This window comes from Polypterus senegalus, chromosome 12, assembly GCF_016835505.1.
Source record: "Polypterus senegalus isolate Bchr_013 chromosome 12, ASM1683550v1, whole genome shotgun sequence".
Lineage (NCBI taxonomy): Eukaryota > Metazoa > Chordata > Cladistia > Polypteriformes > Polypteridae > Polypterus > Polypterus senegalus.
The window spans coordinates 158,136,522-158,156,321 of record NC_053165.1 but is presented as its reverse complement, the minus strand read 5'-3'; the positions used below and the strand labels follow the sequence as shown (position 1 = coordinate 158,156,321).

General features: G+C 45.1%; 1 protein-coding gene across 2 annotated transcripts in view; it reads left to right on the top strand.

The window, feature by feature from the left end:
- The window catches only part of LOC120540016 (E3 ubiquitin-protein ligase RNF220-like), a 78,719-nt gene extending 64,330 nt beyond the window's left edge, over positions 1-14,389 (top strand). Inside the window, exons 9-13 of one of the 2 annotated variants that reach the window (XM_039770461.1) lie at positions 2,084-2,180; positions 4,204-4,287; positions 7,860-7,971; positions 10,297-10,371; positions 10,520-14,389. In XM_039770461.1, the coding sequence (XP_039626395.1) occupies positions 2,084-2,180; positions 4,204-4,287; positions 7,860-7,971; positions 10,297-10,371; positions 10,520-10,591 (440 nt within the window). In that variant the 3' untranslated portion in view covers positions 10,592-14,389. Of the gene's footprint in view, positions 1-2,083; positions 2,181-4,200; positions 4,288-7,859; positions 7,972-10,296; positions 10,372-10,519 lie in introns of both variants that reach the window. The other variant, XM_039770460.1, reaches the window with a different exon arrangement.
- Positions 14,390-19,800: the final 5,411 nt, after the last annotated feature.

The window sequence follows — 19,800 nt, the reverse complement described above, 5'->3', positions numbered from 1 at the left end:
TACCGTGTTAGCCATTATGAATGTAGAGATAAGCCAAGCAAAATGACACCTTTTATTGTAATCTTTTTAGTTAGCCAATAAAAGATGTCATTTTGCTTGGCTTTTCTCTACAAAATTAATACTGAATTACTATATTTAAAGTACCTGACTACTGATACTTGATGACTCTTCTTCCATTCCATGTTTTAACAATGCAATTGAAGGCTAACCTAATGAAGCATAAAGCAGAAGGTGGCATTCAGCTGCTACCACTGACGCATGGTGTGGCCCCTTGTGAGTCCTTTTAGGCCCCCTATTTGCCAGTCGTGGAAATGTATGCACAATTGCATGGCACTCTATATGTTAATGTGCTTTTAGACTGCATGTTCTATGAAAGGAGTTACATAAAGTATTACGTGTAGCAAAATCTACACTCACTGGCCACTTTATTAGGTACACCTGTTCAACTGCTTGTTAACACAAATATCTAATCAGCCAATCAAATGGCAGCGACTCAATGCATTTTGTCCTGTAGACCTTGTCAAGACGACCTGCTGAAGCTCAAGAATGAGGAAGAAGAGTGATTTTTGAGAGTGGCATGGTTGTTAGTGCCAGGCGGACTGGTCTGAGTATTTCAGAAACTGCTGATCTTCTGGGATTTGTACGCACAACCATCTCTAGGGTTTACAGAGAATGGTCTGATAAAATGGGAAAATATCTATTTATTTCAGAAACTGCTGATCTTCTGGGATTTGTACGCACAACCATCTCTAGGGTTTACAGAGAATGGTCTGATAAAAATGGGAAAATATCTATTGAGTGGCAGTTCTCTGGGCAAAAATGCCTTGCTGATGCCAGAGTTCAGATGAGAATGGCCAGACTTTATTGAGCTGATAGAAAGGCAACCATAAATCAAATAAGCACTCATTACAACTGAGGTATGTAGAAGAGCATCTCTGAACACACAATATGTTGAACCTTGAAGCAGGTGGGCTACAGCACAGGAGACCATACTGGGGGTCACTCCTCTCAGCAAACAACTGGCAACTGAGGCTACAAGTCACACGGGCTCACCATAATTGGACAACAAGAAGACTGGAAAAAACTGTGTCTGGTCTGATGAGTCTGAATTTCTGCTACGACAATTAGATGGTAGGGACAGAATTTGGTGTGAATGACATGAAAGCATGGATCCATTGCGCCTTGTATCAACGATTCAGGATGGTGCAGGTGGTGGTGTAATGGTGTGTAGGGGATATTTTCTTGGTACACTTTGGGCCCCTTAGTACCAACTGAGCATCGTTTAAATGCCACAGCCTACCTGAGTATTGTTGCCGACCATGTTCATCCCTTTATGACCACCATCTTCTGATTGACACTTCCAGTAGGATAACATGCCAGGTCACAAAGCTCAGAGCATCTCCAACTGCTTTCTTGAATGTGACAATGAGTTCAATGGACTCAAATGGCCTCCAGTCAGCAGATCTCAATCCAGTAGAGCACCTTTGGGATGTGGTGGAACAGGAGATTCACATCATGGAGGTACAGCCGACAAATCTGCAGCAGCTGCGTGATGCTATCATGCCAATATGGACCAAAATCCCTAAGAAATGTTTCCAGCACCTTGGTGAATCTACGCCATGAAGAATTACAGCAGTTGTGAAGGCAAAAGGGGGTCCAACCAGGTTAACTAGCAAGGTGTACCTAATAAATTGGCAGGTGAATGTAATACTTTTGTCAGTCTTGAGGTAGATTGATAGATAGATAGATAGATAGATAGATAGATAGATAGATAGATTGATAGATAGATAGATAGATAGATAGATAGATAGAATGCACCATATAACAGATAGACAGGTTGATGGTACATAATTTGACCCCAGTTAAGACTTTACAGAAGACGGAGCACAACAGAACTATTATAACAAACAACAACAAAGCCCCCAAACACACAAGGCATCCCAATACTGTACAAGGAATATCCACCCTCCCACGTGCCCCCCAAGACTTTTTTACACCATTTTGACTTTTGTATGGTTTTACTGTTGTTGGGAAGACCTTTTGACATAGAACTGAAGTTGACGTGTTCTCTTTTTGTGTGCAGATGGCCGACTGGGGACCCCGCACAGTGTTGACAGCCGAGACAGTGAGCTGGAAATTGATTCGGAGCCAGAATTTGGAGCCCGGGTTTCACATGACGAGTATCCTTTAAAGCAAAAAAAAACCAAAAAAGCTTGTGCATTTCCCCTTTTTGGTGGTCTACCTTGTTCAAGCGGCTAATGTGCCATGTCACAAAGTACACATCACCTGAAAGTGACTGCACAGTCCTCAGATCTCAGTCCAAGATGGGACCTGCTTATGAAACAGCATGGCCGAAAATCCTTTAGGGTGTTTTCATTACTTTGTTGAGCCTAGGATTCAAACAGTTGAGGCAGTTCTGGAGGCAAATGAGGGTCCTAGCAGGTAGTAAATAAGTGAACCTCATTGAGTGTGCATTGCCCTTAACTCTTTTAGGGCGGATGTCGAATTTTGTCGACACAAGGGGTTGAGGGCAGATATAAACTCCAGTAAAGTCAACATTCAGGTGCAGAAGGCGAAAAAAATCGGTAAACGTCGATGAAACTCGGCGTTATATTATAGGTAGAATATTTCCTTTTCTAGGAAGTCGGGTTGACTCGACGTTGAATCCCTGCGTGTGCATGAGTAGCGCAGAATAAAAAAACGTTTAGAATGGCATCAACATCAGGCAAAACACTCCACGCGTGTTATTTATTTATTGTGTATTATTGCTGAATCAGACCCTAATTTATTGAAATCTGATTTTGACAAAAACAAAAGTCAGGTACCCACATTAGCTAATCAGACCCCAGCTGATTGTACAGCTGTTGCTCTTACACATGGGACTACACGGACAATTATCGAACTCCGATTTTGATGCACATGAGTTAGAAATCGAAAACGAAAGACTGGTACCTGCATCAGCTGATCGGTTCCCAGGTGACGTGCCTATGACAATGTTCACCCTGGGCATACAGTAGATGTGTGGGATGCAAGATGGCAACTGGCCTTCAGATGGCACCGTGTCACAACGGATTGCCAGCCACTCGACTACTTCAAGCTACGTTTTTTTCAGAAAGTGCCTTTCAGCTTACGAGTGATGAGACAAACAGGTATGTAATAAGTATGTGAATCTGCGTACTGTAGAGGCTCATGGAACATAAAGCAGAGTTGATTTATGTATGAAACCATTGCTTTGTGTGCTTCTTAAAAAAAACTAAGTTTTGTGGGGAAAAATCTTGAGCCCTGGGACAAATTTTAAACAAAATAATTAGCCCTATAAGAGTTAAACATCAAACAAGCGGACAATATGGCAGCAGTTCTATTGTGGCACTCACACTGTGATAGTCCAAGCTTTGTCCAGTCATGCTAACAAGCGCACATTCAGTTTTTCCTTTTGATACTTTTTTTTTTTTTTGGATTGGCTGGTTTTAAGTGCACGGTTACTTGCACGTGGTCTTCAGAAATGATCGATTCGTCTGTCAAACGAGACCCCTAACTTCAAATCACAGCTGTAAAAGATAGCCCGGACACAGGCTGACACGACACCAGATGTCCACAACACGCACGGTTTATTTCTCTTTCCTGCACACACAGTACACAAATCAGTACCATAAACTCAATTCTTATCTTTTCATCTTCTCTGTATTGCCGCCTCTACTCCACTCCTCACAAGCTCCGTCTTCTTCCACCCGACTCCGGCTCCTTGAATGGAGTGAGGCTGCCCCTTTTATAATGCACCAGGTGCTCCCTGATGATTTTCTTCTGCCACACCAGGAAGTGCTGCATGGGCACCCGGAAGCACCTTCCTGGTTTGGTAGCACTTCCTGGTGTGGCAGAAGTGCTGCGGTCCATGGCTCCTTAGTCCCTTGTGCGCCCCCTGGCAGTGACCACGGATCCCCACAGGGTTGAGCCTTCCAGTTCCGTGGCCCCTACACAATCCAAGATGGCTGCCCTCTTGCATCCTGAGGAAGGAATTGCCCCTCATCCAGTCCCCTGCTTCACCAGGCTTCCCGGTGGGGCAAGGTCCCAGGCCATCCATCACACAGCCTAACTACTCTTTCATGCGTATCCTTCAGGACACTATCAACGATATGTGCTGTTTTTTTTAATTTCCTCCCGTCGCAGTGTGCTTTGCTGTGCTTTCCTTAATTCTTCAATGAGCAGCTCACTCATCAAAGTGAGGACATCTCCTCCGGAAACCCAATCGAGTGAACCTCAAGAGACACGACTCTTCAAGTGGAGGAATGAGTGAGTACACGCCTTGAGAAACTGTTCATCTTTTAACTTAGGTAGCCCAAGTAGTGGTGGTTGATGACTTTTTGATTATCTTTGACTCCTAAAATGACGTCGTTGTATGTAGAGAGAGATGGAGAGTGTGAGATTTAGGCACGGTGGGCACCTCTACATCATTTGTGTTGCACTGTCCCCTGTTGGGTTGTGGGGATAGCGGATTCAGTTACTGGGAGCCGTTACCAGGGTATTGGCTAGCACAGGGGTCAGCAACCTACGGCTTGGCGTGCGGAACAATTTTCAATGGCACTCTGATTGAAATGAAATATAGTTAAAAAACTATATATATTTTAACAAGGGAGTTCACCCCCTGCTTGCTTGGCTCACCAACCCCACCCCGGCCTGCGCTACGTGCCAGCCACTTCGCATCTCTACCGCTCGTGTTGTGAAGAGGGGTGCGTTCAGTCGCTCCTCCAAAACCCCCTGTTAAACGGTGATACAAAGAAATACAGTTTTTTTTTTTTACCTCCTCTTTGCTTGATCAGATGCTGGCTTCTTGCTGCTGCCGTGCTGTGTGATCTGCATCTCACACGGCGCTTCAAACATTTAAAAGCCTGTACAGCAGCTGTCCTACTCTTTTGTCTTTTATTTACGGACCCGGGCGTGATTAAATCTCTTGGCACAAAGTCTTGTCTCGCGGGAGGCGAATTCTTGATATTTTTTTAGTTTATAATTTAAAAACGGAATAAGAATCTGAACAACATCATATTAAAGTTCAATAAATTCTGAAAAGAATAAAACCAAACATATACAGTATATATGTAGGTTTTAAAATGATATATATACATATTATATATCTATACTAATAAAAGGCAAAGCCCTCACTGACTGACTCACTGACTCATCACTAATTCTCCAACTTCCTGTGTAGGTAGAAGGCTCATTCCTTACAGCTAACTTACAAAAGTTGGGCAGGTTTCATTTCGAAATTCTACGCGTATTGGTCATAACTAGAAGCTATTTTTCTCCATTTACTGTAATGGAGTTAAGCTCGAAAGTCGTGGGGGGCGGAGTTTCGTGTGACATCATCACGCCTCCCACGTAATGACGCAGTACGTAGAAAACCAGGAAGAGCTCCAAAAAGCGCTGAAGAAAACATACATTATATAATTAAGATGGCAGCGAAACAATTAGAAGCGAGCGAGTGACATATAAAACCATATTCAGCGGCTCACGTGAACTGACTCAGTGCGCAGACAAAAACCGAATTACACTGCTATGCTCAAATAGACAAACCACACGCCGTGGCGCAATAGTAGAGGCTTCGCATCTAACGCCGGCTTCCAGGGTTCGATTCCCGAGAGGGGATGCACTGAGTATGTACGCGCGCTTTCCGATTTATTTTAGCCTCGCATCCCCTTGGTTTGAGACGTATGAAAAAATATGCGGTTAACGCAGAAAGACAGATCACCAATTGAAGCTTCATGAATAATGGATACTTTATTCGCGATCAATGATTGTTTTGGTAAAGCCATACTCAGTGTATTCATTAGATGAACGGTAAAAAAGTAAGAGCGAGGGAGGATGACTTATTGAGTCACGCAGGCAAAACCACAATAGCACGCGGGCTTTATGTACTGTAGTGCGCGTCAACTCGATCTGAATTGCGTGATCACATTTGAAAAAATATATCTTTTCAAGTTCTATTTAGTCCATATGTGTCAAACTCAAGGCCCGGTGTGTAATTATATCCGGCCCGCGTGATCATTTTATATATTATTGTTATTAATGGCCCGGGGATATGAAGCGCTGGTAACACAATAAACTACAGATCCCATAATGCAGCGCTTCAGCTGCCTTGCCGAACACTTACCTTGTTAATCAAGTCTAGCTTATGATGCTGCAAGTTATTGTGAAGCTAGCCCACACGATGCCGAAGAGAAAAGGTGATTCTGAACATAGAGCCTTTAAAAACCGATGGGAGGCTGAGTATATGTTTACTGACATTGCCGGTAAACCCGTGTGTCTCATTTGTGGAGCTAATGTGGCTGTAATTACAGAATTTAATCTAAGACGGCACTATGAGACAAAACATCAAGATAACCTGAAAGACCTGAATGCAATGCACAAGATACAGAAAGCAGAAGAGTTAAAGAAGAATCTGACACTTCAGCAGACGTTTTAACCCGTGCACAATCACAAAGTGATTTCAAGTGAAGCTACTTTTATGGGAGACACAAATGCACCAGTGCAACTTGCCCCACTTTCCCTGTTGCCAAGTAATGTTGAACCAAGTCGGCACTACGGTGTTCCCAAATACGCACTTTGCTGATAAACTGAGCGCACTGAGTTTGCGCGGCGCTTTGGTGACTTTGAAGAACAAAAAAAGAATTTTGAGTTGTTTCGCAACCCATTTGCCGTCGATGTGGAAACTGCACCTGTGCAGATTCAGATGGAGGTGATTGAGCTGCAGTGTAATGGCACACTGAAGGCAAAGTACGATACTGCACGGCCCGCACAGTTTATTCACTCCATTCCCGCAGAAATGCTCCAGCTCTGTCTACATGCGGCTCGAACCTTGTGCATGTTTGGTAGCACATATCTGTGTGAGAAGCTCTTCCCAGTGATAAAGACTAACAAAACAGCACACAGGAGTCGCCTCACTGATGAGCACCTGCAGTCCATCCTGAGAATCTCCACAACACAGAACTTCACACCAAACAGAAACGAACTTGTGGCCAAAAAAAGATGCCAGGCGTCCAGCTCTAAAATGACATCTGAGCAAAGACAACTGAATGATTTGATTTGTTATTGCTGAAAGGAACACATTTTATTTATATTTCCAGGTTTTGTTATGCAGCATGTTCATATTTGAATTTGTATAATTTTGACAGGATATATTTTTATGGAGAGCAAAATCTTTTGGGATATTTAAAATTTAAGTTTATTTTTTATATAAAATTACATAAGAGTAAAGAAATTTGAATGTTTGTGCTTTTCACGTTTACTTTATTTCTAACTTGTATAATTTAGACAGGATATATTTTTATGGAGAGCAAAATATTATAAGTTATTTAAGGTTTGAGTTGATTTATTCCGGAATAATATTCTGTCGACTAAATAAAAATTCCTTCTATTTAAAATTTAAATAGAACTTGAACATATACGATAGTTGTGTGTATATATATATATATATATAAATAGCAACCAGATAGACAGACAGACAGACAGACAGACACACTGACACTTATCCATTTACCAAGGCAGACAGCGTCTTTCACTCAGAGATACTTCACTCCTAAGGTACTTCATATACAGAGTGTGATTTGAGTGAGCTCTTCTTGCTGTGTTGAGCTCGGCCTTTTGAGTCTGCTGGTTTCGATCTTTTTCTATTTCTCAGTCCCCATTGCTCCAAGTCTGACAGATCAATGGAGAGGCCGGCTGACCCATTCAGTGTGTACTCATCTTTATACTGCAGTGGACAGCTCTGTGACACTTTCATACAGTCACCATAAACTAAGGTTCAATTAGAAAGCAAGGAACAAAAAGGGATAAAAATAACAGTGGTCTTTGTGGTGGTCTTTCCGCAGTGGGCTGCCATCAGGCAGTGAAGCTGAAACAGCGGAGAACCTGAAAGCGCAGATTTCGGAGCTGACCGCCATGCTAAAGCAGAAGGAGACGTACCGATGCCACGTCTGTCTGGTAAGTCTTGAGGAACTCTGGCGGCCCCCCGTACTGACACATTGGGAATTGTGCACTCTACACAACACGGGCCAAAGGGCAGGCGGTGCAAGTGCCAATTTCTGTCTATTTCTTGGTTTAGATTTCATGGTGGCAGTGCCCCAACATATAAAAAGTGGCTCTGTGGGGGTTAATGGATGCTCCTGTAGCTCAAGTGGAGAGGCAATTGCTGTTTGTGCCCTGATGACCCAGGCTTACATGCTGGAGGTGGACCAACTAAAGGCAAAGTAGCCATTACTCGTTTTATTTAACTGACTCAGGGTCTTCGCTTTCTCATTCTGCAGAAAGGCATAATCACACCTTAGCGTAGCATATTCTTGATCCATCAGAAAAGATTCTGCCGGCAGAAATACTATATATTATAAAAAATGTCATTTTCAATATAAACAAGTCCAGCAGACTGTTGTGTCTTCTCTTACGCCTTGTTGTCATCTCTGTTCTTCTGTGGGCAGTTCCTTCACTGACTCACAGCAATGGGGTTTAATTCTCTGTGTGGTGTTTGGACCTCCTCTGACCACTCAGGTTCCACTTACTTTGTGCACCAATAGTCTGCCAGCCATAGCTGTGTGTGCCTGCGGGTGGAGTCGACGCGGTCTCGGGACATACAGTAGCTGCAGCGCAACAAGCCGGTGTGGACAATGAAGGAATGAGCCTACCACCTAGTGGTCACATTTGGAACTACAGTCTTAGTTTGAGCAACACGCACAAAAAATACTCACTTAATCCAAAGGGCGGTGCAGTGGGTAGCGCTGCTGCCTCACAGTAAGGAGACTGGGGTTCACTTCAAGGGTCCTCCCGGTGTGGACTTTGCATACAATACAATACAGTTTATTTGTTGTATAGCCCAAAATCACACAGGAAGTGCCGCAATGGGCTTTAACAGGCCCTGGCTCTTGACAGCCCCCCCAGCCTTGACTCTCTGAGAAGACAAGGAAAAACTCCCAAAAAAACCTTGTAGGGAAAATGGGAGAAACCTTGGGAAAGGCAGTTCAAAGAGAGACCCCTTTCCAGGTAGGTTGGGCGTGCAGTGGGTGTCAAAAGAAGGGGGTCAATACAATACAATACACAGAACAGAACAAATCCTTAATACAGCATAATAATACAAATTTTAGAAGTACGGAGCAGAATTTAACAGGAGATGATATCACATAATAAGGTTTGGATATTTTTAGAGTCCTGGAGACCTCATCCATCAAGCTGTCTCCCCATTTGGCCATTCCACGGCTGAAACGTTGCTCCGATGAAAGGACCCCTTTTTCCCATGATTTCTGTGATCCTCCATCAGGGATGACTTTACCACAGGCAGGCAAACAACTTGGCAGGTGGGCCGTGGCACCAATTGCCACATTTGGGTACCGAGAACAGAAACAGAATAGGTGAGGGTTAGTATTCAATTCTAACTATCATGTTACTTATGTTTTAGTGCTAATGACTGACAACAGAGATGCAGTCTGTGCAGTAAATCAGCAGTTTGCATGTTCTCCCCGTGTCTGTGTGGATTTCCTCCCACAGTCCAAAGACATGCAGGTTAGGTGCATTGGCGATCCAAAATTGTCCCTAGTGTGTGCCCTGCGGTGGACTGGTGCCCTGCTTGGGATTTGTTCCTGCCTTGTGTTGGCTGGGATTGGCTCCAGCAGACCCCCCCCGTGACCCTGTAGTTAGGATATAGTGTGTTGGAAGATGACTGACTATTAAGATTTTAAAGCACAAGGTTAATGCCAGCAAATCTGACAACAGCAAATGGTATTTAGAGACCCAAATTTTAGACATTGGGGAAGGAATATCAGAACAGAAGGTCAGGAGAGCCATGAGAGCATTACGTCTTCCTCCTGGTGGTGTGGGTTGGACGTTTGGTACCCAGTAACGAGTAAAGAGTGCAGTTTTAAGAACAACAGGGCAGCATCCCAAGCCAAGACAGTTTGCCTTTAGATAACAACACAGTGGAAAGTAAAGAGGTGAGGGGAGAGAGGCCTAGAGGCAGAATTAAAATACAGGGTGGCATCGACTGTATGATCAATCACTGAACATGACTAGGGACAGGGGGCACATCCAAGGACTGCGCTCCAAAGGACAGCCGTTGTCCACAATCTAAATAAACCTAACTGTATATCCAGGTGCCTTGACTTGGAGAAAAGGGCCAAAGGCTGGATGGCTTGAGTGACCACCAGGGTGCTTTGTGTCTTGCACCCGACGTTGCCAGGATTGTCTCATACCCAGTGTGACTCTGAATGGCTTTATACTGGTGGTTTGGTGTTATAAATGTTGTTTTTTTTGCTCTCCCTGCAGGGCTTGTACAACACTCCCGTTGCCTCCATCCAGTGCTGGCACATACACTGTGAAGACTGTTGGTTACGCTCTCTGGTGGGTACAAAAGTCGAGAAAACGTTCAAGAAATTTTAGGCCCGCTTTCATTTTCTACAGATGTTAGTGTGACCTGCTGCCAGTCCTCCTGCTGACTGGGGCACCCCTATGGGCAAATGGCTTGATACTCTTTTTGTTTCTTTCTTAGGGTTCCAAGAAGTTGTGCCCCCAGTGCAGCACCATCACCTCGCCTGGAGATCTGCGCAGAGTCTACTTGTAAATGGTCACCCGCCCCCCCCTTGACCCCCAGTGTGTTGACCCAGGATAGCAGGTCCATTTTCTGAATGCATTCACAGCCTCTGTTTCTGCCTACGTGAGAATAAGCACATCCTCTAAAGTTCTTCAGAAATTAACATTCAACATCTCCACAGTCGTCCAGAAGATTTCTACACCCAATGGTGAAGCCAGGTGGCCGAAGGGGACGAGCGCATCAGAGGGACATGCAGTGGCAGCTGGGGGGTCTTCTCCGCACTCCTTATATAATGACACTTCCAGTGCCAATGCCATAATCAGCTCAAGGTTATCTGGAGACTTTCTGGTGGATTTTAACGCACCGCACAAGTGAAGCCTCAGATGAGTTTTTAATGTAAAAGAGAAAGTCCATCCATAGCAGAGGGGCAATCGGTGCATCAGCAGTCTGGGGGCTCCATTAAAGGTAAAAGGTCAGCGAATTCCCTTTCTCATGAAATTTCAATGCTGGGAATCGCTTACAAATATCCAAGACGCCAAACAGAACCCTAAATTACCAGTCACTGAAGTCGCTGGGAAATTCAACGTTCACCTACATACGGAATTAGACTCGTATTCCCTACACTTTTTGTGAAAATCTTATTTACGCATCGAGGCACAGAAAATTTAAATGAAAAGTGCGTTTCTTAACTTCTCTTCCACTTTCCTTCCTGGATATTAAATTTAGGCGAAACTCGATTGGAATAACGACGCTTCACATATACCACACATGCAATAAAGGCGCATGGACCCCTCAACGTTTATGCTTTAGTGCAATAAAACGGCGATGAGAAATAACAGCAGATGGTCACTTTCTCCGAGAAGTATCTCTATAAATACAGGGTGGCCCGCCTCGACCGCGATGACCCCCCGTCTCGCCTGCCAGCGGATAGGTGGCTGCTGTCGCTGCCTGACCCCTGGAAACCACTTTTGTGGTGGCCGCGTACTGAAGTGAGGACCCCATTTGATCCATTTTTCACTTCACGTAACGCAGTCGTCTCACTGCAGGCGGGACACTTCTTCATGGGCCATCCTGTATAAAGCAATAAGACATCCGTCCGTCTGGCATCCATGCCCCTGCTGTGCCAGTTTACAACAAACAGACTGGAGAAGTAAAATGCTGCATGTACAGTAAGTGGATTAAGGGGTACCCCTTAACATAATTACTTACATGATGTTGAAAAGACAAAGCGCACAACTGGAGTCACAATGCGTCTCCCAAAAGTCCAACCGTAACCTAATAATTGAAAAATCAGAAACTCCTTGAAGGACTAAATTCATAACATAATAAGAGACTGGGACAAAAAGTAAGTAGGACAAAAGTCGTTAAATCTGAGACACCCTAAAAATTAAGCAATTTGAATAAAACACAAAATGTAAATACTAAAAGATTTGAATAATAGTAAGCAACCTGTAACAAAAATCACTAAACTTGAGACGCCTTAAAAACAAAAACGAGAGAAACAAAATAAATATTTATAATATAAAAGTATCCCAGAATAACTGGACAACAGGCGATCTAAATTATAGGCCCAAATTGAAGGCGCTGTGACAATAGAAAAGATGGTCAGGAGACCCCTGAAGCAATCTGCTTTCTTGTGGTTGGGGGGGTCAAATGTTTGAGAGCAAATAACAAAAAGGGTGCAATTTCTAGAATTTCTAGATGGGCCAACATCCCAGGTTTGGAAGAAATGAAAAATTTAAAGGGGCGAGTGGAGAAAAAGTAAAACACAAGGTGCAATCAGGCATCCAAGTGTGAGTGGGATTAAGGGACATATCCACGGACTGACCGACTTCCATGGGACGCAGTTATTCAAAGCTACACAAAACCTAACCCAAAATTCCAGAGGTAGAAAGACGGCAGTTGAGACACACTGTGTGTAAGGAAAATAAAGCCCCCGCTTACAACAATCAGTCTGCCCCACTCCCAAGACCATGAGCCTAATTCCAGCACAAATTTACAACATGATCATCCAGGCAGATTTAAAATGAAGAGGAATACAGTTGGATTAATGACATTTTAACACTCCTGGAAAATCAAAACTTACTTTGCATCCAAAATGTCAAAGGAGGGGAGACTTGATTGGGTAAAACAAAGACACGCCCTCAGAAACTCCTGCTGTTTTCCTTTGTAACATATTAAATCGGGAGCCACCTAATTTTTGGAATCGGTGGTTAACACTGCTGCTTTCAACACTGATCACTTGTCTGTGAAGTGTTTTCCACTTCCCACGATCATCTGGCTTTTTCTTCTTGTAATCCAACTTCCCTCCCACATCCTTGAAGATACACGTCTTAAATTAATTGGTGACCCTAAATTGACAGGACACTGACGTAGACCGGCATCTCATTTAGGTCTGAATCCCACCTCGAACTCATTGCTTCCCAGATGCGCTCCCTGCAACCCTGAATTGATTTAAGGTTGCTGGGGAAAAAAAACCCACATTAAGTATGATTGTAAAATACAAACAAATCCTCAAGTAGCCAATAGCTTGGTGAAATAATAATGAACCAATCTGAGTTGCAGTGCAGTATAAACTAAGATAAGACTAAAATAAGAACAGGTACCTTAAAAAAATCTAAAACGTCAAAGCGAAAAGAAATCCCCAAATGAAGCTATGTTGCCCGTCACAAATTTGAAATGAGTTGTGCGCGTCCATCCTCTCTTTACGTTTAAAAACCCGCGTGAACACGCGATACGCCGTACGTGATAATCCCCGCCCATCTGAGTGGAAGCTAAAGCCCGCGCTGTGTTTACCACGTGACACCGGCGCGGAGATCGCATGCGCGGTGAGCGAGTGGAACACTTTTGATCTTATTGTGGCCCGCGCGGCGTTCGCTTTCATGTTCTCCTGTAGTCCAGGAGTGACAGTGTAACAATGTCCCCTTGGATGACGTGAGACTCTGCCGATGAAACAAGAGTTGTGCAAAGTATTAATGATTTTATGTGGGAAAAAATGAAGGAGTGTCAGATATCGAACAAAAAACGCCGAAGGAAGGCCGAGTGTTATATTCTCGGGAATGGATGGCCGAACGATGAGCAGATGAATTTCACATGTCACTGCATGACATCTTTGAGTTTTGAGGACCTGTTGCTTCATTTTCGGCCCATCCTTCCTCATTCTGGCAACCAAGTATTCAGCCTTTTCTTGACAACGTTAGAAATATCTTTGCGCGCGCTGCGCAAGGGGCGGGACTCCAAATCTGACGTCATTTTCACCGCGCTGGGCGTCGCGCCCACAAGTTTAAACCTTCTCGAAGCGCTCAGTTCGGTCCTCATAGACCTGCACGTATTTACCATTTTAAGGATTCACAGCCTCGCCGACACGCCGTGATCTTTATGAAGTCACTAAGGCATACGGATGGTTTTCATTTAAATCTGCACAAGAGAGGTTTTGATTCAGGGCTTATATGTAGGTGGGGTGGCTTCGGCGCTGCGTTGCGGACACCGAGCGCTCATAATGACATAAAGAAGGTGAAAGGCTAGGGTAACTAATGGGTTAATAAGTTTGGGGGCCTAGGGATTTGTTATGTTATGATTTGGATGTGTTTTATCTTTTCTTTGTTTCATGGCAAAATATTTCACAGTATGTGTTTAAATAAAATACTTTTTTTCTTTTGTAAATGGAACAAACGTTTTGCATTTCTTTTATTTTTTTAATGCACAAAGCAAATTAGGGGCTGTGTAGTTTGAACATCTAAAGCGAATTTGTAAAAAAATACTGCAGTAGATGATTCTATAGAGGGCGGCATGGTGGCGCAGTGGGAGACCTGGGTTCGCTTCATGGGTCCTCCCTGCGTGGAGTTTGCATGTTCTCCCCATGTCTGCGTGGGATTCCTCCCACAGTCCAAAGACATGCAGGTTAGGTGCATTGGTGGTCCTAAATTGTCCCCTGTGTGTGCCCTGCCCGGGATTTATTCCTGTGTTGGCCCCCCGTGACCCTGTGTTAGGATATAGCGGGTTGGAAAATGACTGACTGACGGACTGATTCTATAGAGCAGGGGTCCCCAACTCTGGTCCTGGTGGGCCGCAGTGGCTGCAGGTTTTCATTCTAACCCTTTTCTTAATTAGTGACCTGTTTTTGCTGCTTATTACCTTCTTTTGAATTAATTTTAATTTACTTTTTTTTTTTAACATTTGTTCCTCTGAATTGCTTTAGTTCTTTCCTTAAATGGCACCCAAAGAGAAATAAAATGTGAAGTTAGTGAGCCAGCAGAAGACCAACAGAGTCAGGGCCTCAAACTCCAACCAATTTTTCTCCAAACAGTTGCTTAATGAGGCATTGATTCTTGTTGGTAATTAAACCCGTTCTTTAATTCCATGAGCTTCTCATGACCCAAGGTGCAGGTGCAGCACAAGCCCAGATCTCTTCATGTTTCTCCATCAAGCGCCTCTCCATTTGAAAAGCACCAACGTGAAATCAGTTTCCTGCTTCATTGAGAGCTTTGCCTGGAAATTGTGCTACTGTGGAGTTTACTGTGCCACCTGGTGGCCATTCTTGGAAATGCAGGTCTTTTTGAGGCAGCATATTACTTAAGACAGTGGATTCAGTAGTACTAGGGTGTTGTACTGTGTTAGCCATTATGAATGCAGAGAAAAGCCAAGCAAAATGACCCCTTTTATTGGCTAACTAAAAAGATTACAATATGTAAGCTGTCGAGGCAACTCAGGCCCCTTCTTCAGGCGAGATGTAGTGTGGATTCAGTGGATTCAGAAAGCATGCGGGCGTCTTCAGTTTCTTCACATGTTGTTGGTAGCAGTCTTATGTTAAAAACATTTCCATTCTTTTTTTTTCCCTTAAAATCACAGAAGGACAAAGTGAAAACAGGATTTTAGGAATTTATTAAAAATATAAAAACTGAAATCTCACTTTGACACAAGTCTTGAGATCCTCCACTCGGTGCGGAGTTGAAGCCCCTTTGTCAGCCAGTCCAGCTGGGGGTCTTCATGAGTTTCTTTATCCATTTCACACACCTGGCTTTGGAGGTTTTTGTTTCCCATTCTTCTTTGTAAGTTCTGTCAGGTTGGATGGAGACCATCAGTGGACAGCTATTTGGCTGTCTCTCCAGAGATGTGTAATGGGGTTCAAGTCTGGGCTCTGGCTCGACCACATAGGGTGTACACCCACTAGGCCCGTTTGTTCTGTGCCCAGGCACGATTGTTCGCCCCCGGTGGATGGATGAACAGACGTGAAAGGCCCCATATTAGATAGACGGCCAGGGACCTTGCCCGGTCGGGATGCCCTTTTGTGGAGAGGACCGGGGGAATGGATGTGTCAACAGCAGTACCTCCCCCGGGACACAAGAGGGCAGCCCCCCTGGTTTACATCAGGGCCACGGGACTGGAGCTTAGAAGCTCAACCTTGCGGGGGCCCGTGGCCACCACCAGGGTGCGCCTGGACAGCTCCGGAGCCGTGATCTGCAGCATTTCCGCCACACCCGGAAGTTGATCTGGGAGCACCTGGAGCACTTCCGGGTGAAGTATGCAAGAGGCCGCCTCACTCCGCTCGGGGAGCCGGAGTTGGGAGGAAGAGGATGGAGCTTGTGAGGAGTGGAGGCGGCAGAAGAAAAAGGACAGCAAAGAGATAAGGACTGAGTGGGGTTTGTGGACTGCGTGCATTGTGTTGTTGTGCAGAACGTTTATATGGAGTATGTGTTTTTGGGACATTCTGTGCTTCTGCCTGTCTGTGTCTGTGCCAATCTTCACAGGTGAAAGGCACTATATAGTCGATATGTAAGAAATTCACAGTGTAATAGACAGTTGGGTCGATTAAAGGAGAGATGTGTGCCAGGTGTGAATTCACTTCCCTGAGGTGACCCCCACCTCCCCACCCCGACATGCAAGGCGCTGTAATACTGCAGGTGTCCGTGTGACCGCAGGACCCCCCCCCAGGCTTGCTGCTCACATGACTGAGCGGCCCACCGCGGTATTAACAGAATCAGCTCAGCACTGGCATGCCATCCTCCTGCCTGCCAGACGTTGGACGTACAGCACAGGGGTCACTGCCGCTGCCTCACACGTGCGGACCCCCGGGTTCAAAGTTCAACATGAACCCCGCCCACTTCCAAAGTCAGTACTAATGAGCGGGACACAAAAGAAGAGGAAAAAGTGTCTGCTGCTCTTAAGCCATGTTCATTTGCATCTGTGACCGTGTTATTCGATTTCAGAGCACGACGAGAATCGGACATTGAATCCCAACAAAGCTCCTCAATCCTAACTACTTAATTTCTCCAAAAGAGCGTGAAGTTCCCAGAATGCATGCATTTTTTGCTAAAATATTGTTAAAAGAAATTTCTTCCTGGAAAATCAGAACAGTGTGCAAACAGGAATGAGCTTTTAGACTGAAGATCTGCCTCTGGTTCATTGGTTAGGAGTCCTGTCATCCACTGCAATGTTTGTGGATGCATTTTGGGTGCTGTGAGCATACGACTGGATACTTGATGTGTGGATGGGGCGAGACGAGTAACTTCACTTTTAGTTTTTCATGCACGACTTCTGATATTGTTTGCTGTTGTCCAGTACTGGTCACCACAGAGGTGCTATTCCACGAGGGGAGTCGCGCTAAATGGGATTTATTAGAAGATGGGCTGAACCTTCACAAAAAAATATTATTTGATAGCTATGAAAGAAAGTCAATGACAAGACAGATGTGAAAGGCGCTATATAATAGATAGAAAGGGTGTTATAACAGATAGCAATGAAAGGGGGCCAATAACAGAGTTGTGAAAGGCACTATATAATAGAAAAGGTGTTATGTAATAGATGATAAGGGAATCAACTGTAGACAGGTGTAAAAGGCGCTATATAATAGAGAGACAGATAAATGGGCAGGCGTGAAAGACAAATCATTAGATGCCAAAAGCCATATGTAATAGATAGACAGGCAGAGAGACAGATGTGAAAGGCACTATAGATAGATAAATGGACGAGGGTGAAAGCCCCACATGAGGCCGACTGTGAAGCCCGACACAGACAGGCAGGACGCCCGCTTCAGCACCCAATACACAATTTATTGACAGAGTTTGCCTTCCACAGCGCACTCGGGTCCACAAGTGGGTGGCGAGGACAAGAAAACAACCTTTGATTCTGTTGGCACTGCCAGGCAGGTGGTGCAAGTGCATTGAGAAGGGTGGAGACTCCATTGAAAAATGAAGGACATGATCAGTTTTGTGAAGGTTCGTTCCATTTTCTAACTTTTGCCCGACTCCCCCCTCAGACCCTTTTTCATCTCCCAGTTGTAAATTCTCTGCCAAGTGTGAGGCTCCAAGTCTGAGGTCACCGTTCTCTCTCAGCAAAGAGTGGGTTACTCTCTACAGGTTGGGGGGAGGACATCTTCCCTTCGTGGAGGAGCTGCAGCATGGTGGGATCTTGTTGACGAGGGATGGAAAATGAGGAACGCGAGATCGACAAGCGGATTGGCGTGGTGGGCGCTCCTCAGCAGTCCGTAGTGGGAAAACAGGAACAGAGACCGAGGACAAAACTCCCAGTTTACCGGTCGATCAACATCCGCGTCCTCACCTTTGGTCCTGAGCAGCGAGTAACGAGCAATAGAATCGGATCACAAGTGCAGACAGTAGAAGTGAAGTTTCTTCACAAGGTGGCTCGCCTGACATTCCATGATAGACAGAGAACTCTGGGACCAGAAGAGTCAGCTCTCCTCCAGATCAAGAGGAGCCAGCCGAGGTGGTCCGGGCATCGGAGTAGAAGAGTCAGCTCTCCTCCAGATCAAGAGGAGCCAGCCGAGGTGGTCCGGGCATCGGAGTAGAAGAGTCAGCTCTCCACCAGATCAAGAGGAGCCAGCCGAGGTGGTCCGGGCATCGGAGTAGAAGAGTCAGCTCTCCTCCAGCTCAAGAGGAGCCAGCCGAGGTGGTCCGGGCATCGGAGTAGAAGAGTCAGCTCTCCTCCAGATCAAGTGGAGCCAGCCGAGGTGGTCCGGGCATCGGAGTAGAAGAGTCAGCTCTCCTCCAGCTCAAGAAGAGCCAGCCGAGGTGGTCCGGGCATCGGAGTAGAAGAGTCACCTCTCCTCCAGCTCAAGAGGAGCCAGCCGAGGTGGTCCAGGCATTTCCGAAGCTGCCTTGGGGGGGTTACATCCTTATGACATGATCAAGCAGAAGGTTCAGGACACACTGGAGGAGCTACGTTTCCCAGCTGGCTCAAGAATATCTGGGAATTCCACAGGAAGAGTTGGAATCTGTAGCTGGGGACAAAGAAAATCTGAGCTGACTGTTACCATGACCCTCACCGGGAAAAGGGGTGAGATGAGACATTGTCATCTCCATCAAAACTTGAGAAGAAACACATTTCTTGACCATCAGTACACCCTACTTGAGCTCAGTAACGTATAAACACATATCCTGTACAGCCAGAGCATTCCTTTAACGTTGGCTTTTGAAGCAGGAACACATTTTCTCACGTTAAGCCGGAGTTCCCAGAGTTGGTATCCTCTTTCAATGGTACATGAAAAATGTGGAGGATGGCTGCCCATCCATGAAGTTCTCATGTGACCTTCATGGTTGACCGCGTTCCACCACACTTCCTTCATCCTCTTCGCCCATTCCAAGTGCTGAGTGTTATCCTGGCTTTCTCACGCCATGCCGCCGAGTTGGGCCAACTAGTGATTGACGTTCAGTGCACTCTGAAGCCTGTGAGGAACTCTCTGCTAAAGTGCGGACCTTTAAGTTCTAAAAAGAATCCAAAATGAAAAACACGTCCTACCATTCCCGTGTCTCATTTTCTCCGTCTTAGCCCGAGTCCGCTCGCCTCCATTTGTCCCAATGTGCTCAATACTCCAAAACAGGGGTCGCCAAGTCCGGTCCTGGAGGACCACCCTGGCTGCAGGTTTTCATTCTAACCCTTTTTTTGTTTAATTGAGTGCCCGGTTTGGGCTGCTAATTAACGTTTTGTGAATTCATTTTAATTGACTTGTTTTTTTAAGATTTGCACCCCTGAATTTCTTCATCGTTCCTCTTCATTGTTTCATTTCTTTTCTTAAATGGCACCCAAACAGAAATGACAAGCGAGGGAGCCAACAGAAGACCAACTCAGTCAGGGCCTCAAACTCCAACCAATTTCATTCCAACTGGCTGCTCAATGAGGCGCCGAATCTTGTCGTTAATTAAACTCGTTCTTTAATTTCGTGGCTTGTTGCTGCTCTTATTGCGCAATGGCAGACATTTCTGAAATTGTCGATTTTCTCTTTT